The 27,993-nt window shown below is 36.1% G+C and overlaps 1 protein-coding gene across 2 annotated transcripts; it reads right to left on the bottom strand.

Moving 5' to 3' along the window:
- Nucleotides 1-1,658: 1,658 nt before the first annotated feature.
- On the bottom strand, nt 1,659-19,465 carry LOC145267014 (uncharacterized). Of its 2 annotated transcripts, none has more exons than XM_080122914.1 (3): nt 18,913-19,465; nt 9,814-10,534; nt 1,659-2,488 (listed from the first exon to the last, which is right to left on the bottom strand). In XM_080122914.1, the coding sequence occupies exons 2-3, from the start codon at nt 10,532-10,534 to the stop codon at nt 2,151-2,153; spliced, it is 1,059 nt and encodes a 352-aa protein (XP_079979040.1). In that variant the 5' UTR covers nt 18,913-19,465; the 3' UTR covers nt 1,659-2,150. The 2 variants fall into 2 exon arrangements, with proteins under 2 accessions (XP_079979040.1, XP_079979041.1); XM_080122915.1 differs by having other exon boundaries at nt 1,659-2,482; nt 18,913-19,223.
- Nucleotides 19,466-27,993: the final 8,528 nt, after the last annotated feature.

A 27,993-nucleotide genomic window follows, 5' to 3' on the forward strand; every position in this document is an offset into this window, starting at 1 on the left:
AGGTGACAATTTTATCGTTCCACTCTGTATGTGTGTGTGTGTGTATATATATATATACATATATATATATATATATATATATATATATATATATATATATATATATATATATAAAGAGGTATATTTGGTAAAAAAACAAGGATAAAAAGTGCTCAACACATAGACTTAAATATGTTTTTTATCATTTCAACCTCGAGGGTATGAACTTAAATCATTACACGTTGTTTCAATAGATGGGATGAAGAGTTTCTGTCTGTATCATCAGATGATTCAAGTTAAAATAAAAAGATGGAAAATCTTTATCCCATCTATTGAAGCAACTTGTAATGATTTAAGTTAATACGCTCGAGGTTGAAATAATAAGAAACACAAATATATATATATATATATATATATATATATATATATATATATATATATATATATATTTATTTATTTGTGTATGTGTATTTTTTGTTTGGAAATATTTTTTTCGTATATCTTGTCATTCAGCATTGTTTAATTCAACCTTTGCCCTGCACGACTGTCCAGCTAATTTTTTTTTTTTTGTTTATCTGCGGTCGTGTATATACGGAGAACATCACCCCATCAGTATTCATTTAACATGTGTAACAGTCAGTCGATCACCCAGTTCCACTAAAATCGGAAACAATGGCAATCGTGCAATATAGTTAACAATGGAGAAATGAATAAACAAAATATAAAACAAACAACTTTTACCAAATGCAAATGTTCTTGTCACTTTCACTTAGCCAAACACAAGTAAGTTAAAAAAGAATGTTGATTTTGTTTGGACATGGTTGCTAATTTCAGGGTTAAAAGATAGTTTAAAAAAAGGGAGGGGGGATTATCCTACCATTAACCTTAAGTCTATAGGGTTGCCAGTCAGACTTAAGGTTATTTGTAAAGTCAGTCATCTTTTAAAAGTATTTTTTAAGGAATAAATCACAAATGACAACACATGGGCCAGCCATGTTGGATTTTTAGTGTTTCCTAAAGACAGATATCAACAAAATCTTAAATTGAAATTTAGAAAAAAAAAAAAAAAAAAAAAAAAAAAAAACAACTTTAAAACAGTTTTAGAACTTTAAAACTATACAGGTTGGTAGAAAATTAGATTTTATTATGTTTCGTAAGCGTTATTTGTTGTATATTTTGTTTATTTATTCTAATTTCTCTGTTGTTAACGATAGTGCATGATTGCTGAAACAGGATTTTCACTGTTAAACACATAGATTGATTGGACGCAACTTATTTTTAGATGAGCCCGAGCATACCTGCACAAGACTCGGCCCGTCAGCTAGTTTCTGCCATGCTTAAGTCTGAAATAGAATTTTTTTTGTCTTTGCCGTTTCAGTTTGAAATTGTTTTTTTAAATACGTTCATTTGTATTTAGAGGAGTGTCCATTCCTCTATCATGCTTAAGTTTGAAATGACATTTTCTTTGGTCTGTCTTGCTTACACTTGAAATCGTATTCTTAGATTCGTCCGTTTGTATTTATAAGAGTGCCAATCAGTCTGTCATGCTTAAGTTTGATATAACATTTTTTTTTTGTCTGTCTTGCTTAAGTTTGAAATAGTATTTTTCTGCCTGCTTATCATACTTAAGTTTAAAATAACAATTTTGATCGTCTGTCATGCTTAAGTTTGAAATAACATTTTCTTTGTTCTGTCATGTATAAGTTTGTAATAAGTTTTTTGTGTGGTCTGTCAGGTTTAATTTTGAAATAAAACTTTTGTTAGTCTGTTATGCCTAAGTTTAAAATAATATTTTCATTGATCTATCATGCTTATGTTTAAAATAACTTTTTCATTGGTCTGTTACACTTAAGTTTAAAATTTTTTTCATTGGTCTGTCATGCTTAAGTTTGAAATAACATTTTCTTTGGTCTGTCATGTCATATATAAGTTTGAAATAATATTTTGTACCATCTGTCAGGTTTAATTTAAAAATATTTTTATTAGTCTGTCATTCTTAAATTTTAAACAACTTAAAAAAATTTGTCTGTACATTTTTAGAAGGGTGTTGGTCTGTCTGTCACACTTAGGTCTGTCGTAGCATTTCTCATTGTCAAACCGCATATTTTAAACGCACGTATCTTTACCATTTTATATTATATTTTCTCCCGCGCAGCTGCCGCTCGTTAGCCTCAGCTGTTGCTCGGGGACGGATATTTTTTCTGCATAAGTTCCTCGCACTGCAGAGCCCAATATTGCCGCTGGATCTGTAGCACGTCCATTTTGGCCTTGTGTTCGGCGGCCGCATAGTCCAACTTGCGTTTCATCGCCAGCATGTGCATCTCATGTTGCTCCTGTTGCATCTTGACGAGCACAACCTGCGACGCTGCATCTCCTGTCAGCATGCTGTTCGGGCTGCACATTTCTCCATTTGTCATGGAAAAGATTCCGGCAGATCCAGGGCCTCCAGACACGGGCACGGTGATCGAAGGGGGAGGAGGGCTGCCATCGTCATCGGTGCATTCTAACACTTGAAGCAGGGATGAAAATAGTAAAAAAAGAAAAAAAGAGAATGAAAAATTATTAGCAACAATGTTTTGAACAATCATCGGAAATAATATGCAATACAAGAAGGGAAATAATTTTATACAAAGAAAAAATGCATTCCGGTATTCATTGTTGAATTACCTCCTCTGTTTTTTAGACAGTGATAGATGATTTGGCGTCCCCGATGAAACATCTTCCAGCAGATATTATTTATTATAATATGTAATATGTAATATGTAATGTAGTTATATATATATATATATATATATATATATATATATATATATATATATATATATATATATATGCATATATTTTTTCATTAGTTTTGGTTTCAGTTTCGATTCAAGTTAATGCACCCAAGTCATATGGATATATTTTTTATTTTTGAAATCGCAACTTTATATCATAAAGATCGATAGAACATTAACTTTATAATAATATATACGAAATTTGCAATAATTAGAATATCATATTTAAGTGTACATTATGACCAGGCTACACCGGGCATCCCTGCTAGTTTAGATAAATACTTTTGCAATTTTAACAAAAGAGCTACAATAATATCAGTTTGAAATAATATTTTCTTTGGTCTGTCATGTATAAATTTGTAATAAGTTCTTGTGCAGTCTGTCAAAGTTAATTTCTTTAGTTTCTTTTTTTTTTCTTTTCTTAATAAAATTGTTCATTTGTCTTTCCTCTTCTCATTTTTTGTTGCTTTTTTTGTATTGGTAAGGTTTTTATACGTCAAAGTGACTTTCATTGAAAATGATGATGATAATTTTGATAAATAATAATAATAATAATAACAACAATAATAATAACAATAATAATAATAATTTGTCGTTAAATTTTTTAAGTTAAAATATCTGTTGGAACATCTTTTTTGGGGACACCAAATCATCTATCACTGGCTAAAAAAACCTAGAGAGTAATGCAAGAATGAAATGTTTTTAGGAATGTGCCGGAATATTAAAAAACAAACAAACACTATTTGCCATCCAACGGCTACTGATCGAGCTCTATCTTTCTTCTTTTCTCTCTCTCTTTCTTTCTCCCCCCTCTCTCAATCTTTATCTTTTCCTCTTTCTCTTTTTCTACATCTTGCTCTATATCTTTCTGTAAAATGTTTTTAACTCCTAATAGGGGTATGAGACGAATGGATTCGCCAATCATTTTTATAACCAACGGCTGTGCTAAACAACCAATCAAAACCTTTCAAAGTTACTATAAAAATTGTCGAATTTTGGATTCAATCAGTTCGCCGTTAACTACGCCACAGACCGCATTTGATTCTTAAACCGCCATCTTGGTTACTGCCAATTACTGATCTGAACTACGCCGCCATCTTTGTTCAACATAAGATTTCAAATCTTAACACTTTCTGTCTTTCTCCCTCTCTCTTGCTCTTTATATTTATCCCACTCTCTTTTCCTTTCACTAGCTCTCTTCCTTTTTTCTCTCTCTCTCTTCCTCCTTCTCTTTTTCTACCCCCTCTTTCTCTTTTTCTCTTCTCCCGTCTCAGTCATTAGTTTCAAGTTAAATATTATTACTATTTTTAATGTTTGGATCCATCACAACCTTCTGTTAAGAATGAGTTTCCAGGGTACACATGTATAATGACTTGTGTGAGAACTCCCAGTGAGTACATAAAAAACACCTTCATTTTATGGATTTCCGCATATGAAAAAGATAAACGTTAACAGATATGGGGAATTATCTATAAGTTATTGTTTCGTGCTAACTCCTCAATTAATTTATCCTTCATGGCAAGGAGTAAAAAAAGAAAAGAAAAGAAAACTGAAAATCATACGGACATCAATATGTTAAAATATATCTAAATACAAGCACTTTTTTAATCTCTCTAAGACTAACGAGAGGAGAACTCATATGATAGTTATGAAAACTTTAATTATTTATGAAAATTACAATTCTCAAAAATAAATTAGTCCCCCACATGATCAGAGTGTTGTATAGAGCACTCCGACCGTGTTTGTTGTTTTAGCATTATCGATTGACATGGCTAGATTAGATCAAAATATAATTTTTTTTAGAATTATATTTTGGAAAAATAGTTCAATAAGAATTTTAATTCTTAAAAATAAAAAGTTTATTGCATTGGGTTTTAGATTGTCATAGCAAGATCAAAATATAATTGCTTGAATCCAAGTTTAAAATGCAAAAGTCAATTATCATGGTTCAATTGAGCTCTAAACAGAAACATTTCTTTTGAAGGCTATCATATGAAAGAACCTACTGTTGATTTTATATGCCGGGCCTTTCTACTTGTGCAGTGATAATGGCTTGAATTAAAGTTTAAAATGCAAAAATCGAGTATCATGATTCAATTCTGCTTTAAACAGAAACATTCATTTTGAATGCGCCCCTATCATATCAAAGAACCTCCTGTTAATTTTTTACGTTGGGCCTTTCGGCTTGTGTGGTCATAAAACTTCTCAAATGCACTTTTGATGTTAGGTTGTATAAAGTATTGTTTTTGGTCAAAATCACCTATTCCTTCTTTCATAAGATTTTTTCAATACTTATCGAAGTCATTCCAATACAAAACCTATCTAAGAACACTGCCAGGCACATAAAGTACCTTTGTATGAAATTTTATAAAAATTGATAGGGCCATTTTTGAGTCTATAGGGAACAAACTCACAGACACACATGCACAAAGTTCCTGTTATATAATAGTACAGATAGATAGTAGCAGTGTTCGTGTATGTGTGTGTTCGTGTGTGTGTGTGTGTGTGTGTGTGTGTGTGTGTGTGTGTGTGTGTGTGTGTGTGCGTGTGTACAACTATCCTACAGCCAACACCACTAAACCTGACATGATGATGATCTCTGACCTAGGGATGATACACACCATTTTTCAAGGTCAAGGTCAAAGATTAACGTCATATTTAGTGCAGCTCTTCATAAATTCCCCCACCTAGGAATGATGCACACCAAGTTGGGGTCTGTCATCATCTTGAGGGCCGCCATCATGGTGTTGGCCAACTTCTTGGAGAATTTGAATCAGATCACCCTCCTGCACCCCCATCCCTTAAACCAATTAAACAAATGTTAACTATTGTGATTCTTTGTAATTGTTTCAATTTTTATGCGTAACGATATAAGTGTCAACTTTGATATAATCTATTTGCTTTTAAAGTTCATAGCTAGTTTTCAGTCATTTCAGGAAGCCATTAAAAATTTTTTTAACACCTTAAGCAGTAGTTGCTCTTACACCATCCACTTACTCCAAGGGTGCCCGCGAAGTGGGTACCCTAGTATACAGCAAAGTCCCACATGAAGCATGGGTATCTTTGCTAGGATATATATATATATAAGTTAAGGGTGTGTTCTCCGTGATATAAGCATTGTTTAAATTTTGAAATGAAATACGAACATTATATGTTTATAAGCCAAAATACAAAACAAAGATTTTGTAAAATAAACAAATTTGTTTAAATTAATATTTTTGTTTTTTTTACATGGTAGTCACCACTTATCAAGGCCCGTAAGCCACTCGGGGATAAAGGTTATTGCGTGTACAGTAATCAATGGGATAATATCGCGGTAATCGTTAGTAATGGAGATTTGATAAAGTGTCTTACTTAAGGGGGCGGTTTATCAGGAATTTGTTTATGTTTATGTCCAAGTTGTAGTCAGGTGGGAAACAGGCAAACAGAAAAGAGTTCCACGGGCGTGCAGTTCTAATAAAGAAGCTTTGTTCATGGAATCTACGTTTTGATTTAGGCACAGATGAAGAATGGGGAAAATTATTAACAATGGTGGACCAGAGATTGAAAATGTCTCAGTCTATGTAACCTTCGACTTTCATCGGGTATTAAAGTCGCCGTGTTTTGGCAGGAAAAAAAGGGAGTAACTCTGCATGTAAGGTTTCGAATTCTTGGATCTGGTTGGAAGTTTACGCAAATTATAACGATAATTTAATTATCAGAGAACCCTATAATTTTTTAAACTTATTATGATAGAATTTTTTAATTAAATCCATCAACCAATTGTAAGTTCTTAGAAATATAATATTTACGAAACTAAGAAGTTGCTGATTTCAGTATGATTAATCGCGTGTTATCTGTTTTTAACCAGATGTAGTTTTTTTAAAAATTATGACTGATAGGAGATAAAAAAAAAAAATGGAGGAAAAGAATGATGGAAAAATATGGCAACTTTTGCACCTGATAAAGATCAGAGGTTACATTGACTGAAACCTTGTGAGATTAGAATCACTATTTCACACACACATACACACACATACACACACATATATATACATACATACATATATATATATATATCAATATATATTAATCACATAAATTAATATCCGAAGAGATAATTTTATGCATAAATTTTCCAGTTTTTACTTCAATAGTGCTCAATACATAGGTTGAGCTAGGTAGTAAGTTATGAAAATATATATATGGCAATTAAGCTACACAGAATATTCCACATTTCATTCTCGTGAAAATTCCTCAGGCTTATGCAAAAGGTTGTAGTTGTCGCGCGTTTATATATATGCACATGCTATTGAGTTTTTTGTTAGCCAATCAGCTTTCTAGTTTCCACTGTGCACATCCTAATCAGCCAATGGGTAGGCACTTACAGGACAAAAGCACAGTTGACCTCCGGTTCACCCCTTCTCTTTGTGTGTTCATGGGAAGGTTAGTAAGCTGGCCTACTTTCAGCTTAGGTGTAGTTTTATATATATCAAACGTGGAATATTCTGTGTAGCTATATAAAAGCCAAGTACGTCCAAGGATGGAATACTGCTGCCATATCTGGGCAGGAGCTGCTAAAAACAGCCTATCCTGCCTTGACAGAGTACAAAATAGACTTCGTGGCTTAGTGGGGGATGCCCTTTTCTCTACCCTGCAACCTCTCTCCCACAGAAGAGACGTTGCGAGCCTATCCTTGTTTTATCGTTACTTCCATGGCAGGTGCTCGTCTAAACTCCAATCTCTCATCCCCCCCTCGCCAATCTTTCACGAAAAACCCGTCTAGCTGAATCCACTGTGAAAAATTTCCCCCACTCTTTATCTGTGCCTAAATCAAAACGTGGATTCCATGAACAAAGCTTCTTTCTTAGAACTGCACACCTGTGGAACTCTGTTCCGTCTGCCTGCTTTCCACCTGACTACAACTTGGATGTCTTCAAGTCCAACGTTAACAAATTCCTAATGAACCACCCCCTTAAGTAAACACTTCATCAAATCTCCACACTAATGTACTGTACTTGTAATAACCCTTATCTCTGAGTGGCTTCCAGGCCTTGATAATGGTGACCACCATGTAAAAAAAAAATAAATAAATAAATAAAATAAGAAAATGACAATATAAAAATATACACCTACCTTCATTATATAATAAAAGCTATACTCCTCCTATATCACAGAGATCACTTTAATTCTCCCACTCCCAAATAGTCCCAATATTTTATCTCTCACTGCACAATTATTTCGCTCCTAATGTAACTATCGCTAGACATCACATCCCTATTATGTTACCCAGCATCTCTCCTCTTCTGATGAAGGCTTTGAAATACCATGGTATAAAAAGTTCTTACTTATCATCCTTATTGAATAAATGAATTTGTATGCATTAGTATATACACTGCGTGTCAAATTATTAACGAGATAACATTTTTTTACCAGTTTCAGAAACTTACTGGTCGTTTCTTATCAAAAGCTTCGGAAACGTTGGCAATGCTGAGCTGCACGTACTGTGAAATTTTTGTACTGTTCCACGCAATGTAAACAACTTGCCATCGTAATTGCTGAATCCACGATATTTGAGGTGTGTCAAATTATTAACAAGGCAGTTTGTTTCATCAAAAAAATGGGTTGTAAAGGCGGTTTGAGTAGTTCTGAAAAGAGCACTATTCCAGAACAGCTAGCAAAAGGTAAAACTACTCTAGAAATATTGAAAATGATAGGAAGGTACCATCAAACTGTAAAGGACTTTGTCAAGGACCACACAAAGGTGCGTAAGAGAAATGATAAATGTAAATCTAGAGTTGTTTCATGCCGTTCTCTACTCCAAATTAAACGTGAAGTTGTTAAGAACCCTGGGCAGACAAGTCGAGAAATCTTTGACCAAGCCGGATTGAAGAATGTCTCAAAAAAGTACTCAATGTTGCCTTCTGAAAGAAGTGACAGTCTGTTAAGCCTGTGACGAAGCCTCCATTAAAGGAACATCGCATACAAACTGATAGAAATGGGCAGAGGACAACATGAAAACGGATTTTTTCAAAGTTTTGTTCAGTTGAAGTGCATGTCTCTCTTGATGGCCCAGATGGCTGGAGCAAAGGATGGGTCCTAGATGGACGACATCGTCATCAGCGTGTAAGGCATCAATAAGGTGGTGGTGGGATAATGATTTGGCCTGGGATTATCGGAGGTACTTTAGTTGGCCCATAGAGAGTCAAAGAAGGCGCAAAAATGACGCCAAATGCTTACATAGCTTTTCTGAAAGAACACTTTGAACTGAAGAAGCAAAGGTTGACGTTCAGAAGAACCATTATTTTTATGCAGGATAATGCTCCCTTGCATGCAGCAAACAAGAGAAAAGAGTATTTGCAACAACTAGGGTTCTCTGGGCTACAAAAGATGGAGTGGCCTGCGAATTCACCAAATTTGAACCGAATTGTGAACCTTTGGAGTATCATGAAGCGACGCCTCTATGCATATGAACGCCAATTTAAGAGCAAAGATGAGTTGTGGAATGCTCTCCAAGAGGTATCGCAAGGAATAAATGTTGACAAAATCACAAGTTTGACTAATTCTGTGCACCAAAGTCTTTTACAAGTCATTCATAAAAAAGGACCGCATATTCCCTACTAATTATGTCAATGTAGAAATTGCTATGTAGTTATTGTGTTCTAAGGATTTTTCCTAGTTCATTTAATATTTGAAAATTATTTCAATAAACAAGTTATGGGTATATTGTTTTTGTCTCAACCTCGTTAATAACTTCACCCACTTAACTCAACAGATAATCCTATCTTCTGCCATAGTTTTGCTAATACTGCTTTAAATACTTTTATTTTCTGACTGGAGTAGCTGAATAGTATTGTAAGCACTTTCTTAAAGTTTCATGGATTTTTATTCACTCGTTCCTTAAATATTTTTAAAAATGTAAACGCGTTAATAATTTGATATGCAGTGTAGTTTTATAGTCATTTTCTTATTTTATTGATGTTCATATATCAATCTGTTTATATCTATCCATCCATACTTATATATATATATATATATATCACAACATATTACTTAAAAATATTTTTTAATGACTTACCTGTAACCGTTTGATGCCCAAACGTATTTTGTAAATGTTGCGGAGGATTGTGATTGTGTAACTGACTGTGGTTGTTGGTGTTGTTCGTTAAATGTGGTCCGCCACCACCTGGCCCAGGGCCAATAATACTGACAACGGTAGCGCCACCACCAGGAGTACCGGGGGTCGTTCCTATACTCCCAACAACAACCGTCCCTCCTGGTGTGCTTCCACCGCCCCCCATAGTCCCGTCATGGCTATGTCCTCCTCCATCGTAAGGATGGTCCGCTTCAACATAAAGCCGTTCTACTTTGATTGAACCACCAGAATTTGTCCCTACTCCAGAAGCGGCGGCTATCGTAGCATTCGCAATCCCACCCCCCGGCGATATACCGACACTGACGCCAGAGTTATCGATGCCTTGGGCTTCAAGTTCCTCCACGAAACGAGGGATTTCGATAATGTCTTTGTTCATCGCCTTCTTTGCTCGAGCTTTCATATTCTCCCAACATTTCTTTAATTGTTTGCAGTCCTTATGATTGACGCCGGGCTGCGAGTTGAACTCCTCCGCAATCGCGTTCCACGTCTCCGTCTTCATCTTGATCGAGCGCCAGTCATTTTTCTTGCATTCGAGGATCTCCCGGTGCTCGTCGACCAATTCGCGGAGGATGTTCTTCTCAAAATTGGAGAAGATGATCCGGCCGACGTTGATCATCGACGTTGATCGAATTTGTTCCTGCATCTGAAAAAAAAAAAAAAACGCAAAAAGAACTGAAAATCTGAACGGAAGGAACACAACTAAACATGTTCATTTAAAGCTACTACTATTACTACTGCACGTTTATCGTTGCTTGTCCCCACCCCGTCCATCGAGTTCTCTCCCCCTGCCTTGCATGATGTTTTACATCCTAACCAATGTTATTACTCCACTTCTTCCTAGATCGACCTTTTCGATAGGCTCCAGGCACAACAAAGTTCATGATTGTTATTAGCCACTTGTTGATTGCTATGTGTTGGATGTGGTCAAACCATCTCAGTCTACTGAATTGGATCTCAGCACACTGAGAGGGGTTCTATCAGAAAGCTTTGAAGAGCGTATCCATCGTATCATTCCAAGATCGCTGCAAATTAGTCTGGTAATGTCATCAACTGTAAATGTTTTTTTTTCTTTGGTACTTCTGCACTTTAGTGCCCGTTTTTCCATGAGTCTCACTCGGCAACACCCAGCAAACAACGGAAACCGCCGGAAGACTTTTTACTTGAAGAAGCGCAGACAGTAAAAATTGGAAGAAAAAAATACTCTGAAAAGGAAAATAACGATATTTTTTTTACGACCTACCCCAGCATAATTAAAACACCCTCAACCTCCCCATGTTAAGAATGACTTTCGGAATACACACCTCCCAATCTCCCCATATTAAGAATGGCTTTCGAAATAAACACCCCCAAACCTCAAAAGCCATTCTTAATATGGGGAGGTTGGGGGTGTTTATTCTGAAAGACGTTCTTAACATGGAGAGGTTATTGGTGTATATACTACAGTGGGGCAGGTTATAAAAAATACCAAAATAATTTTACATATACAAACAAAAAAATGTATATAAATATTTTGTACATTAAGTTAAAGAAACAAAACTTTTATGAGCCCCCTCCCCAAACAAAAACAGAAAAAAACACTAGATCAAATAAATGAGAAATTAAAAAAGTTAGACACAAGTAGCACAATTTCAAAAGCCAATTACTCGGATTGTCAACAATATATATAAAAACAAACTCCAAAAAATTAGAGTATGTGTTGACTTTTTGACTGGGTTGAATGACTGTTTGAAAGACCATACATATCCCCCATCATCTCCAGAAGAGATATTCACAAAATTAAATAGAGTTAGAATGTTTTCAAAATTGGATTTGTCGGAAGCTTACTTTGATGTTAAAGTCAGTGAAGAATGTTCAAAATACCTAACAGTAAACACACATAAAGGAATTTTTAAACTTAATCATCTTTCTTTTGGATTGAAGGAAGATTTAGAGCCCATATTAGAGCAAATACATTCCAGCCTATTCCAGCAAATAATGGACACAATATTGGCAGATATAGAATATCGCATATTTGGATGATATTTTGATTATATGTGAAAATGAGATGCGACACAAAGTCCATATTAGAGCAGTATTTCAGAGAATTGAAGAATACAGATTCAAGCTTATGTCTGAAAAAAAAATGCGAGTTCTTCTTTAGGGCAGATTATTGACAGTAAAGGAGGAAAGTCAGACCTAAAAATGTCTGAAAAATATATCTGCAACAAAGTATTTGTTCCAATTCATGTTGCCTGCGAATGTTGCCTTTATAACAAAGTCTTAAATAATGGAACTGGATATAGGGCATTTTTATTTTACCGTTCTTGTGAAAAATTAACCCAACTCTCACATTTATTTCGATATGGTGCTGATTATGGAAATACTTCAACATGATAGTCAATGAAAAACGGAAAAAACAAAAATTATTTATACATTCATCAATGTTTCATCTTTATTTAAAGACTTTCTGAAGATGACTGATTTAAAGTTTAGTTTGATGATTTTGCTTTACAAACTTTTCAGGTTAATATGTAATTTTGAAAAAAGTTTTTCTGTTTTTTTCTTTTGTTTTTTTACATAGGCATCATCACCTATCAAGGCCCAGAGGCCACTCGAGGATAAGAGTTAAAGAATGTCAATTGGACAATATAGTAATTGTTAGTAATGGAAATTTGGTAAATTTGTTAACTTAAGTGGAATGGCTCATCAAGAACTTGTTTGTGTTGGACTTGAAGACAACCATATTGTAGTCAGCTGGAAAGCAGGAAAACGGAATACAATTCCACAGGTGTGCAGTTCTAAGAAAGAAGCTTTGTTCATGGAATCTAAGTTTAGGTTTATGCACAGATAAAAAGCGGGGGTAATTATTGATAGTGTTTTCAGCTAGACGAGTGTTTCTCGTGAAAGTTTGGCGAGGGGGGACCATAGATTGGAGCTCATACGAGCACTTGCCATGAAAATAACGATAAAGCAGAGACAAACTCGCAACATCTCTTCTGTGAGAAAGAGGTTGCAGGGAAGAGAGAAGGGCATCCCCTACTAAGCTACAAAGTCTATTTTAAACTCTATCAAGGCAGGACAAGTTCTTTCTAGCTGCTCCTGCCCAGATGTGACAACAATATTCCATCCTTGGACGTACCTAGCTCTTATATAGGTAAAGAATTGCATCAGCAGTGAGATATCTACTGGATCAATAGAAGGATCCGACCATTTTTCCAGCGACCTTGGCAACGGATTTGATGTATGTGTTCTATTTCAGATCAGGAGTAAAGGTCAAGCCCAGAATCTTTTCAAAACATGACACCTCCCCAAGACGAGAGCCATTTATTTCAATTGATGCCAGATGCAGAGCAGAGCGATGATGATGTGAAGTTTTTATACTTCAAGTTTTTTTTTTCATATCTTCAAATATTTATTCATGGTGTTTAGTTTGGTTGTTTTGTAGAGGAAAATTTGAGGCTTTGTACAGGTACAGGATACTCTCAGGTGTGAGAGTAACTTTCTAGCATGGTAGAGAGAGCCCACCTCTTTTGCAGCAGCCTTTGCAATGACTTCAAAGTATTTGTTCCAATTCATACTGCCTTGAATTTCTTCATGTTAGTACAGCCTGGGAAGCAGGGGTCCAAGAGAGTATTCCAAACTGCAGGAGTTTGAGGGAAAAAACTATTCGAGTAGAAAGCTTTATGGCATCTAAAGATCTTTACAGTGTAGGGGTGGGATTTTGCTGCTTATCGGGTTTGTCTAAGGTATTGTCTGCGAGGGGGTACTGTACTTGGAGTTCGTCAGAGCACTTGCCATTGAAATACTTAAAAAAGGGCACAAGGATGCCACGTTTCAATGATAGGACAGAGGTTGGAGTTTATATCGTGCACTCTGGTGTTTTTTGCATAAGAGTAAACAGACCAGAGTGCTCAATTACATAATTAAGAAGAGCATATATGTTTTCTACTTCAAATAACATTATATAACATAGTTAGATCGTCCATCGATATCCGTGTTTTCACAGAAACACTGGAAACGTAACCGTCAACTTCAGAACATTAAAGTATAAAACGCCTGGGGTAATTTAAGGAGCTAAAGTCTATAGAGCAATGGTTCCCAACCTTTTTTTTACGTGGCGGCCCACTATTGAGTTTATTTTAATTTTCGCGGCACACCTATCACAAAAAAATTAGTATTTTCTACTCCTAAAGCTTGTTTGCATTAAAATAATAAAAACAAAATGAAGATTATATACAGAGAATTTTTATTCACATAAATTAACATATTCTGTATTTAATATCTGGTATAGAATAATAAACAGTGAATGTTTTTTTTTTTAATTTTTTTTTTATTTTTTATTTTTCTTCCTTTGAAGATTGTAATGCCGGGTATGGGGCAGCCAAACCAGCTGCCAACATTGCCCCGCTTTTTTATTGAAACCAACCGAGAGCTCTTTTTAGTATCCTCGCTGTTCCCTTAAGTGCAATTGTCTGAATCTCTTTTGCACTTGGTTCACCAGGAATATTAGTTAGGTAGGACTTCAGTATATAAACTCTTATGAAGAATATATGTATGGCAATGGTTCCCAAACATTTTTTCATGGCGACACATTGAGTTTAAATTTTCTGAGCACACCTATCATAAAAAATTAGTATTTTCTACTCAAAAAGTCTTTTTGGAATAAAATTTTTAAAAAAAAATTATACAAGGAGGATTTTTAATCACACAAATCAACATATCTTGTATTCAATATCTGGTATAGAATAATAAACGGTGAATCAGTGGGACAGTTGTACCTGGTGTTTTTTAACTACTGCTGCAATATGTGGCCAAATTTGAGAGAGACCCCCTTCTTGACTTTTTTTTTTTTCAATATTTTAAAGTCCTTCACTATATATTTTTTTTAATGTTGTTCAGATGAGACATCCCCAGTTCACATAATTAAAAAGTTGAGAATTGCAGATTTAGATAGTTTTTTTTTTTATTTAGAGTTTGAATTGAGTATTATCATCATGATTAAGAAATGAAATGTTTTTATGAAACAAAATGAAATTAAAAAACTCTCTTCCTGATCTGCATCAATGTAAGTTGCTGGAATCCATATTAAATAGAGAAATAGTCAACCACCTCAGCAGAAATAACCTTCTTAGTGACACACAATATGGTTTCCATTCTGCAAGATCTACCGCAGATGTGCTAACGGTAATATCTCATAGGATTAGTGAATCTCTTGACAAAGGCTTCCTTTCCAGGGCAATTGCTCTTAACATATCAAAGGCCTTCAACAAGGTATGGCATAAAGGCCTACTTCACAAGATCTCTAGCTACGGTATAACTGGAAATATTCTCTCTATCATTAAATCATTTCTCTCTGATAGGCTCATAAGAGTAGTGGTTAATGGACAAAAATCAGAGGCCTGCAGTATTAATGCTAGAGTCCCTCAAGGGTCCATCCTGGGCCCAACTCTCTTCCTGATCTACATCAATGATCTCCCTAAACACATACTTAAATCATTCGTTGACGTCTATGCTGATGACATGACCATCTATGGCAACACATCAAAAGCCGTAAATGACAAAGTTCTCTCTGATTCTCTTTCCTCTGATCTTGAGCGTGTGGTACAGTGGAGGAAGAGGTGGCTGGTTACTTTTAATGCATCTAAAACCAAGCTCCTATCTTTACATCGTTAACGCTCTGATCCCATCTGGCATTAATTGAAATGGATGGCTCTCGTCTAGGGAAGGCTCCATGTTTTGACAAGCTTCTGGGTTTGTCCTTTACTCCTAACCTGAAATAGAACACGTACATCAAATCTGTTACCAAGATTGCTGGAAAGATGGTGGGATCCTTCTACCGCTCCAGAAGATATCTCACTACTGATGCAATTCTCTATCTATATAAAAGTCAGGTACGTCCAAGGATGGAGTAGTGCTGCCACACTTGGGTAGGAGCTGCTAAAAACAGCCTATCTTGCTTTGACAGAGTACAAAATAGACTTTGTGGCTTAGTAGGGATGTCCTTTTCTTTTCTCTGCAACCTCTCTCCCACAGAAGAGACGTTGCGAGCCTGTCTTTATTTTATCGTTATTTCCATGACAAGTGCACGTCTGAGCTCCAATCTCAGGCCCCTCCACTCACCAATCTTTCACGAAAAACACCCGTCTAGCTGAAACCACTGTCAATAATTTTCCCAACTCTTTATCTGTGCCTAAATCAAAACGTAGATTCCATGAACAAAGCTTCTTTCTTAGAAGTGCACGCCTGTGGAACTCTCTGCCATTAGCCTGTTTCCCACCTGACTTACAACTTGGATGTCTTCAAGTCCAACATAAACAAATTCCTGATAAACCGCCCCCTTAAGTAAGACACTTTATCAAATTTACGTTACTAACGATTACTACGATATTGTCCCATTGATTACTGTACACGCAATAACCCTTATCCTCGAGTGGTTTCCGGGCCTTGATAAGTGGTGATTTCCATGTAAAAAAAAAAAAAAAAAGAAATGGCTTCTAGCTGTTATCTCTTCATGGCACACCAGTAATCATTGCGCAGCACATTAGTGTGCCGTGGGACAGTGGCTGGGAACCACTGCCATTGAGTGAATGAGGTATTTTGGAGATTGGAACTAGTTTAGGGAATAAACAAAGCGGACGACCCCTAACACCTACCCTCATACCTTTTTTGGTCTTGTGCCTAATCAAAAACGCTTCCTTTTAATAAAAATTTTTGCAAAAATATTTTTTGTAAAAATTCTTATAATAGCCTCTAATTTTTTAATAAAGAAAGAAAGTTAACATATGGTATTTTCGAGGTCTATTTGCTTGATTTCCAATATTTCCATAAAACCGCGGGTATTGATGGACGATCAAATTCGCGTTGAAGTCCTATTTACATAAATACCATTTTGCTACAAGTTGTATTTCTGGTGTTTCTGTGAAACCCCTGGTATCGATGGACAATCGGGTATTTATGCAGAACGGATGGTGTTGGTTTCTTTTTGTTGTTTTTTTTTAGATAGGATTTTCAAGTTAAAATTCAATTTTTGCACGATCTTTTGTTTATTAAATTGTTAGATGAAAGTACAGAATAATTACAAAACACCCTCCTTTCCCTATGTTAAGAATGGCTTTCTAAATAATAACGTTATTATTACAGCACGGTCTGTATTCTGCATAAGTCTCTCTCTCTCTCTCTCTCTCTCTCTCTCTCTCTATATATATATATATATATATATATATATATATATATATATATATGATGCCACAAAAAATGTGTACTTCTCGATAGTGTTACGTTTTTGTATAGGAGAAATGACGTGTGTTGAATTCCGTACGTAAGAGCATATATATTTTTTATCTCAAATAACACAATAGATAGGTTCGATCGTTCATCGATACCTGCTGTTTTACAGAACCACGGGAAATTACAAAAAATCTGAAACAACGATAGGCTGAAAAATTACCATAAAGCATGCAAAAACACATATTTTTTATTCCAAATCAAAATACATCAGTTCGATCGTCCATCGATACCTACGATTTTACAAAACCACCGGAAATCCAACAAACATTTGAGGTAAACATAGGCTATGAAAAATTACCATAGAGCTCAATTATGTATGTAAGAACATGTATATTTTGCTTAAACTCAGTCTATACATAAGTTCGATCGCTCATCGATACCTATGCTGCTGCTCGGAGCAGAGAGCACCCTGACCGAGTTCAAATCTGACTTCGTAATCTAGTAGGCCATGCCCTTTTCTCTTCTCTTCAACCTCTTTCTCATAGAAGAGACGTTGCTAGTCGGTCTCTGCTCTATCGTTATTTTTATGGCAAGTGTTCCCTGTTCGACTGAGCTCCAATCTATGGTCCCCTTTCGCCAATCTTTCACAAAAACACTCGTCTAGCCAAAATCACTATCAATAACTTCTCCCACCAAACGTGGATTCCATGAACAAAGTTTCTTTCTTAGAACTACTGTTTCCCACTGGTCTGTTTTCTAGCTGACTACAATATTGTCGTCTTCAAGTCCAATGTAAACAAGTTCTTATTGAACCGTCCTCGTAAATAATCTGATTATACCAAATTTCCAACACAAACGATTTACTACGCCACGCCACTGTCCAAATGACTACCATGTACACATTAGCCCTTATCCTCGAGTAGTCTCTGGGCCTTGATATGTGATAACCGCTTTGCAAAAAAAAAAAAAAAAAAAAGAAAGAAAGAAAAAAAGTGTAACAAAAAATTAAAATAAACAGAGGCTGTACATATTTATATTGTTGTGTTTTTACTTTTTGTTTATAAAAAATTACCATCGTGCTCAATTCAATTACATACGTAAGGGCATATATATTTTTATTTCAAAGCCAACTTAGACATCAGTTCCATCGGCAGTACTTATGCAGGATACGGACCGTGCCGAAATAAGAGCACTATAATTTAGAAACCCGTTCTTAACATGGGGAAGAGTAGGGCGTTTTTTTTTCCTTTGTTTTTTTTTTGTTTTTGTTTTTCCTTTGTTTTTTTTTTGTTTTTTTTTGTTTCTTAGCTAATTCGGTACTTTCACTTAACAATTTAATGAATAAAATACACCGTAAAAATTTAATTTAACTTGAAAATCTTATTTAAAAACAGAAACAGCACGGTCCGTGTTCTGCATAAATACCCGATCGTCCGTCGATAGTTGCGGTTTCACAGAAACACTGGAAATCCAAACCGTGGCAAAATAATATTTATGTAAATAGGACTCGAACTCCAGTTACTGAGCACTCTGGCCAATTTTTCATTAATGTGAGCGTGTGTGTGTGTGTGAAAGAGAGATCCTAACGTTGGATTAATAATGTAAACAGTGAGAGAGACGTTAAGAAATCAATTTCCAAAATCGATTTCGAAGTCGAAACTTAGGCAACCGGGTATCAAAAAGAAATTGTGATTAAAACTATAAATATTTATATATTTACACATCTTTCAGCTATTACTCATTGTTTTTAATTTTTTTTTTTATTATTATTATTATCTATTCCGACAATAATGTCTCCCTCGAATAAATACTCACACTCGATCCGTGGCTCCACCGTTATTTCCGAAGATTTCCGGGATTCACAAACTTACAGGGGAGTGAAGGGAAGTGTTTTTGAAAAAAAGTAAAGGAAGGGGTAAAGGTTTTCGCAGGACTCGAAACCCTAACCCGTACTCACGGGGGTCGGTACTCTGTTTCCGGATGTGAGTGTGAGTGAGACAAGGACCGCTCCCTTAAGGGAGACTCACGTGAAAATCACACTCACACTTATTTTTATTTATTTATTTATTTTTTGACGGACGGTTTCGCAGATCGTTGATTGTCACGCATAGTCGACGGGCAAATACAAAACTTCTGAAATATTTTTTTTATTGTGATATTTCAACCTCAGAGATGAAAGAGATGTGTTTATTCCTGTATTATTTATAAAAATGCTTATTCTTAATATTATTATTATCTTGACTTTAAATGAAAACAAATGTTATTTTTCAGGTTTCGGTATTCGGTTCGGTCTTTAAAATCCACGTTTTTGCAACAACCGATTCACTTTTCGTTTCAGATGTAACAATCCAGGTTTTGTAAGTTACCCAACAAGTGGCGCCACCTAGTGGTAGTTCAGCAGAAAACTAAAAACATTTTTGTAAAATTTGAAATTACGTTTATATGTATTATCAAGTTTTAGGCTCCTTGGTAGAATAGTATCGCGTCAATAATAAGATTTGATTATTTTTCTAGTATTAACTTTCTAGTATATTATGTTTTGTTTAAAAGTGATTGAAGCGTTTTGCTTAAAGTGATTAAAGCTATATTATATTGAAGCGGTTGGCTCCCAAAATCGCCGCCAAATTTTATTGATTTTTTTTTTTTACACAGTGGTCACCACTTATCAAGGCCCGGAAGCCACTCAGGGATAAGGGTTATTGCAAGTACATTACGTTAGTGTGGAGATTTGATGAAGTGTTTACTTAAGGGGGCGGTTCATTAGGAATTTGTTAACGTTGGACTTGAAGACATCACAGTTGTAGTCAGGTGGGAAGCAGGCAGACGGAACAGAGTTCCACAGGCGTGCAGTTCTAAGAAAGAAGCTTTGTTCATGGAATCCACGTTTTGATTTAGGCACAGATAAAGAGTGGGGGAAATTTTTCACAGTGGATTCGGCTAGACGGGGTTTTTTCGTGAAAGATTGGCGAGGGGGGGGACCAGAGATTGGAGTTCAGACGAGCACCTGGCATGGAAATAATGATAAAACAAAGACAGGCTCGCAACGTCTCTTCTGTGGGAGAGAGGTTGCTGGGAAGAGAAAAGGGCATCATACACTAAGCAACGAAACCTATTTTGTACTCTGTCAAAGCAGGATAGGCTGTTTTTAGCAGCTCCTGCCCAGATATGGCAGCAGTATTCCATCCTTGGACGTACTTGGCTTGATTAGTTCTGTCTGATTTTACAAATTGTTAAGGGTTAATTAGTGTGTAATTTTTGCGATTTTCTTACATTTTTTTTTGGCAAGTATTAATTTGTTTTCTAATTTTAGAAAAATTAGCATTTGCAAAATAATATGCAATTTTTTAAATTTTTTTATTAAGGAGTTATAGGAGGGAAATGTTGTGCATTTCTCTCCTAATAATTACTTAAATAAACACAAGGCCAAACGACATTGCCGTTCTCTCCTCCCTTTCGGGGGGGGGGGACGAACGCTGACGTGGTAGAAATAAGGCCTAGAAGAAGAAACCACAGGCCAAATTCACTTTCCATTCTTTTCTGCAAAACATTTGGAAGGTGAATAAAAAACTATAGAACCAATTTCTTGTCTTGGAGTGAAATAATTCTTCGTCTTCAAATACAGGAATCAAGTCTCCCTCCCAGACGAGAATTTCCAAATGGACCAACAAAATGGCAGAAGGTATGCACACTTATATCCTTTATGATACGACAACGTAACAGGAAAGCCTTCAAAACAGCTGAAATAATGAAAATTATTTTTTTCCGAGCAGTGTATAGGAGGGAAATGTGCATTTCTCTCCTAATAATTACATAAATAAACACTAGGCCAAACGATATTGCTTTTAACAAAACAATAATAAAGGGTTTATTTAAAAAGGCGAGATTGTATCTCAAACTGGAGAGAAAGAAAGAAAGTGTAAAAGTCTGTTTGAAGGTGTCGTCTGCCATCAGACTGCAGTCGTCAACAAGTAGCAGTGTGAGGGGTGAGTGAGAGAGGTCTGTATAGGTCGCTTGCTGGCGTCTCTCTGGCGATCGCAGCTGAGATCCCAAAGGGCTAAAAATAGTCCTTAAGGGGACAGCTCAAATCAATGCGCCCTGCAACCGATTGGTCAGTGTAGCCGAATCACTTTGGCACCGGGCATTGTCAATAGTAAATAGTTTGTTAACAGCAAATTGTAAATAGTAAATAGTTTGTTAACTGCTACAGAGTCACCACTTATCAAGGGCCGGAGGCCACTCGAGGAAAGGAATGAGTGAACAGTAGTCAATGGGAAAATGTAGTAATCATTAGTAGTGGAAATTTGGTAAATTGGATTACTTAAGGGGATGGTTCATCAAGAACTTGTTCACGTTAGACTTGTAGTCGATTGGAAAGCAGGAAAACGGAACAAAGTTCCACAGTCGTGCAGCTCTAAGAAAGAAACTTTATTCATGGAATCTACGTTTAGGTTTAGGCACAGATAACGAGTGGGGGAAGTTATTAATAGTAGTTTCAGCTAGACAAGTATTTTTTGTGAAAATCAGGCCGGGGGAACCATAGATTGAAGTTCAGATGAGCACTTGCCATGAAAATAACGATAAAGCAGAGACAGGCTTGCAATGTCTCTTCTGTGGGAAAGAGGCTTTAGGGAAGAGAAAAGGGTATCCCTCCACTAGGCTATGAAGTCTATTTTGATCTTTATCAAGGCAGGATAAGCTGCTTCTAGCAGCTCCTGCCCAGATGTGGTAGTGTCATCAGCATCTCCATCCGAGAAATGAATGATCTTAGGATGTAATTTGGGAGGTCATTAATGTAGATCAGGAAGATAGTTGGGCCCAGGATGGACCCCTGAGGGACTCCAGCATTAATACTTTAAACTTCTGATTTCTGCCCATCAACTACTACTCTTATGAACCTATCAGGGAGAAATGATCTCATAACTGGAAAGACATTTCCAGCTATACCATAGCTGGAGATTTTGTGGAGTAAAGATAAATTTCTCGGTAGAGGCTTGTTAATGGCAGTGTTTTGATATAATAGTGTTTTGATATAATAAAAATGACATCGTGAAAATCCGTCGCCTCTGTCGAAAGTTTTTGAGAGACATACAAACACACACACACACACACACACACACACACACACACACACACACACACACACACACACACACACACATTTTACCTTTTATATATGTAGATTTCTGAATTAATTCATTGATATATATATAGCCATGTTATATATCATTTTGAAGCGCGTTTTTTTCTGTATCGAAGCGTGTTATTCGTTACCGTTCTCAATCTCTTCATTCATTTTTTTGCAGGCTTTTCGACAGCATGGATAAAATTCAAATCTGCACGATTTTCTTGTTCCAGTTCAAACTGGGCCAAAAAGCTGTCGAGACAGCTTGTGATATCAATGATGCATTTGACTGACAAACCACGAACGTGTGGCATAATGGTGGTTCAAGAAATTTTGCAATGATGACGAGAGCCTCGCAGATGAAGATGGTCATGGCCGGCCAACTGCAGTTGATAACGACCATTTGAAAGCCGATCCTCGCAAAACCACATGAGAAGTTGCTGTTGAACTCGGGGTCAACCACTTAATAGTCGTTCAGCATTTAAAATAAAAAAATTTGGATAAATGGGTCCTCCTGAATTGAAAAATAATAAAAAAATTGTTGTTTTGAGGTGTCTTCTACACTCCTTCTGCGCAACAAAAACAACCCATTTCTCGAGCAGATTGTGACGTATGATGAGAAGTGGATCCTCTACGACCACCGGCGACATTCGGCACAGTGGTTGGATGCCGGAGAAGCTCCACAACACTTCCCAAAGCTGAAATTGCACCAAAAAACGGTTATGGTGACTGTTTGGTGGTCTGTGGCCAGTTTCATCCATCACAGCTTCTTGAATCCGGGCGAAATGATTACGGCGAAGAAGTACTGCTGACAAATTGATGAAATGCACCAGAAGCTCCAATGTATGTGCTGGAGATTGGTCAATATGGAGGGACCAATTCTTCTCCATGACAATGCTCGCTCGCATGTTGCTCAGCTGACCCTGCAGAAGCTGAATGAATTGAGCTAAGAGACTCTGCCTCATCCGCCATATTCACCGGATCTCTCGCCCACCAATTATCACTTTTTTCAAGTATCTCAACAACTTTCTGCACGAAAAATACTTCAAAAGCTGAGATGATGCCAAATCGGCCTTCAATGATTTCATCGCTTCCAGAACTCTGGATTTCTATGCGAATAGAATGAATATACTTGTTTCTCGTTGGCAAAAATGTGTCAATTCTAATGGTTCTGATTTCGATTAATAAAGTTTATTATGAAAGAGTTGTGATCTTTGAAGTTGAACGTCAAAAAACAACATTATTTTTACACCATACTGATATATATATATATATATATATATATATATATATATATATATCCTCTTTGGGTGGAGCACTGTCGTAAATAATCTCACCTGCTACTTAATTGGCTGAAAATGCGAAGTTCGTTGTTTGTTTGTTTACAAACAGGCGATTTGAGCACTATAAAAGTGGTGGCGGGTGTCTATTCAAATAGACATTCTGACGAGTTATTTACGGGCGTTGATTCGAGTGGGAGAACTGCCGACTGTCAACATGATGGTTCTTGGGAGAGATGCTAGTCTAGCGGCACAGATGAGTTGTGATACAACGATACAGGACTGTATGTCGATGACTACAAAAATATATATATATATATATATATATTCATGTATATATATATATATATATATATATATATATATATATATATATATATATGAGCAAACAGTTAATAAAACATGTTAAAAAACACTTTGAAATGAGTTAAAAACATATTTAATCTGAAAAGGAAACACTAGATAAGTGGATAGTCCTTAATCCGTGGAGTTTCGAAGAAATACTTTCCTTCTCATCAGAGGGTAGGAATTAGATCGGATTTTGCATGCAGAAGTATTTGATGAAACAACAAATAAGTCAAAGATCTTACTTGAAAACAAAATAAGTTAAGCAGAGGGAATATGGTGAAGAAAAAGGTGATTACACATGAATGGATAGTCTGGTGGAAGATAGATAATCCAGTGACGGTAAAATCCAAATGTAAAACTTCAAGAAAGTTAAAAGAATTTCCATTTGCACAAGTAAAATTCAAGGAAATCCCATGATTGGAAGAAGATGGTCCATAATAATCCAAAGGCAGAAATCCATGGAATAATTCAGAAAAATGTGTACAAGGAAAAAAAAAAAAAAAAAAATATATATATATATATATATTTTCCTTGTACACATAATATATATATATTAATGAAAACAAAGGGATGCAATGGTAAAATTTCTCTCTTTTTACTATTACGCCTCATTTGACTCGGCACAGACTTCTCTTTGAGCTACTGTTGCAGTTATTTACTATAAGCGGATCAATGCCCGGTACCAAAGTGATTCGGACACACTGACCAATCGGTTGGCAGGGCGCATTGATTTGAGCTGTCCCCTTAAGGACTATTTTTAGCCCTTTGGGATTTCAGCTATGATCGCCAGAGAGACGCCAGCAAGCGACCTATACAGACCTGCCTCACTCACCCCTCACACTGCTACTTGTTGAGGACTGCAGTCTGATGGCAGACGACACCTTCAAACAGACTTTTACACTTTCTTTCTTTCTCTCCAGTTTGAGATACAATCTCGCCTTTTTTAAATAAACCCTTTATTATTGTTTTGTTAAAAGCAATATCGTTTGGCCTAGTGTTTATTTATGTAATTATTAGGAGAGAAATGCACATTTCCCTCCTATACACTGCTTGGAAAAAAAACAATTTTCATTATTTCAGCTGTTTTGAAGGCTTTCCTGTTATGTTGTCGTATCATAAAGGATATAAGTGTGAAATTCTCGTCTGGGAGGGAGATTTGATTCCTGTATTTGGAGACGAAGAATTATTTCACTCCAAGACAAGAAATTGGTTCTATAGTTTTTTATTCACCTTCCAAATGTTTTGCAGAAAGGAATGGAAAGTGAATTTGGCCTATGGTTTCTTCTTCTAGGCCTTATTTCTACCACATCAGCGTTCGTCCCCCCCACCCCCGAAAGGGAGGAGAGAACGGCAAAGCCGTCTGCTTTTGTCCAAGTCCCAACCAAATCTCATCGATTCAGCTAACCTGATCACATGACTCACACGCAATCAAATCAGCTGATCTTTTACTTCCAGTCAACGTGTCTACACTATAATTCCACTCTCCCCCTCCTCTCTCTCTCTCTCTCTATGCCTTAACATTCCAATCGGATTATATGCATCGTTACGCTGGACTTATTTTGAAATCTACTCTAAAAGAACTATTTTGCATTTCAAATCAACTTGAGAGGATTTTCGTGCAATTTTGTTTTTATATTTTTTTTTTGTGCGCGGTTTGTTATATATATATATATATATATATATATATATATATATATATATATATATATATCCGACATTTTTTCACTTCTTTATTTGGCAATTTATAACTACAATAAATTGCGGTTTCACTTAATGCTTTAACTAGAAAATTCTAGCATTGCTACAAATATAATTTTCTGATTTCTTTATGTCCTCTGAGTAGAAGAATGACAAGAATAGCATTCTTTGAAACTCCGCGGAATAAGGACTTGTAAATTGTTTTTTGGAGTATTCAGTCGAACAATAAATTTTGATTGTAAAGTTCGACTTACAGTTTTAATTTTCTTTCTCTTATATATATATATATATATTTTTTTTTTCGCTCTTCTCGCGCCCCTCCCCTGACATCATCCACTCTTTTATCCCATCAAAACATTTCTGTAAAAGTCTGAGGAAGCTACAGACGACCAAAATAAATGGCCGGGTAGCTGAAACAATAATGTAACTTAACAGAAAGATACGGTAATAAAAAATAGAACGCATCTTTGCTCTACAACAGTATTGAGCACTTTCTCCAGTTTTTATTAATTACCATTTCTACTATATATATATATATATATATATATATATATATATATATATATATATATATATATATGGGCAAAGCTCAGAAGCTAAGGAATGAGAGATGAGAGTTGTAGGTTTTGGTTTCGATTCTATCTGATGGCACCCAAGTTATACATATATTTTTTAGTTTTGATCTCACTACTATATATTAGCTTCAATATAATAATCGATAGAGAATTGTCTCTATAATAATAAATACGAAATCTGCATTAATTAAACTATCATATTTAAGCGTATTTTACGACCGGGCAACGCCGGGTGACCTGCTAGTTAATGACTAAACTTGAAATCATTACATTCACCTCAATTGTTACGTGACAAACTTTGAAAGGTGTCATTTAGAAATATCCAATAAACTTACTGTTTTTTTTCTTTTACGTTTCTGTAATGATATTTATGTTTATTAGTGTTTCCATACTTTCAAAAAATACCTTCTTAACATGCTTGTCATTTTTTTTTTTGACATAAACGTCACCACTTATCAAGGCCAATAGGCCACTCAAGGATAAGGGTTAAAGAGTGTAGAGTAGTCAAAAGGACAATATAGTAATCGATAGTAATGGAAGTTCGGTAAATTTGTTAACTTAAGTGGAACGGCTCATCAGAAATTTGTTCACGTTGGACTTGAAGACAACCATATTATAGACAGCTGGAAAGCAGGAAAACGGAAGACAATTCCACAGGCGTGCAGTTCTAAGAAAGAAGCTTTGATCATGAAATCTATGTTTAGGTTTAGGTACAGATAAAGAGTGGGGAAAATTATTGATAATGTTTTCAGCTAGTCTAGTGTTTCTTGTGAAAGTTTGGCGAGGGGGGACCATAGATTGAAGCTCAGTTGAACACTTTCCATGAAAATAACGATAAAGCAGAGACAAACTCGCAACATCTCTTCTGTGAGACAGAGGTTGCAGCGAAGAGAAAAGGACATCTCCCACCAGGCCACGAAGTCTATTTTGAACCCTATCAAGGCAGGACAAGTCTTTTCTAGCAGCTCCTGCCTATATGTTGCAACAGTACTCCATCCTTGGACGTATCTGGCTCTTATATAGATAGAGAATTGCATCAGCAGTGAGATATCTACTGGATCGATAGAAGGATCCTATCCTACCATTTTTCCAGCGGTTTTGGCAACAGATTTGATGTACGTATTCCATTTAAGATCAGGAGCAAAGGTCAAGCCCAGAATAGGATTAGTCTCCTTGCTGCTTCGGTCGCTTGGAGATCCGAACAAATGTATCAGTTGAGAATTCATTTGACACGTGCAGATCCGGGAACTGGCCCAGTACCTGTCAGACTAAGGTATGCCACCTAGGTAGTACTTATGAGGTCCCCCCTTCCAATCCTTGTCACCCGGCTTTGGATGGAGTAAGTTCATAGCTTACTGCCTGAGGCGCCTTTATTGGGAAATGCCTATGGGGCTTGGCCAAGCAATTTTTGCTAGGCCAGAGTGCCCCTTCTTTAGGGGCGCTGACTCACCATCTTCCAACCTTGTGTCACATTTTGCTGCAGTGGGAAGCAAGTAAATATCAACTTTCAAGAAAGTTTTTCAAACTGATACCATATGATCGTGATAGCTTTCAATTTCAGTTTTCAGTTGTTTGATTAACCGATGCAAAATGTACATCTATCTATATATCTATAAAAGTGAGAATGTGTTTGTGAGGACACTTCTCAACCTATATACTCAACAAATTTTTGATCTACAGACTTGAAGTTTGGTATATAGGGTATTCAGACATGTGGAAAACTTTTTAATCAGTTTTCATCCGGAAAAAAGGATGGCTAAAGGGTCATGAGATTTTATCTGTTTGTCAACTGCTTCATGACTGCGCATGCGCGAATCGATCACATGACAGCTTCCTTCTGTTAAGACTAAGTAGGTTTGAAAATACTTTTCAA

This window comes from Euprymna scolopes, chromosome 42, assembly GCF_053919585.1.
Source record: "Euprymna scolopes isolate OS-2025 chromosome 42, ASM5391958v1, whole genome shotgun sequence".
NCBI lineage: Eukaryota > Metazoa > Mollusca > Cephalopoda > Sepiida > Sepiolidae > Euprymna > Euprymna scolopes.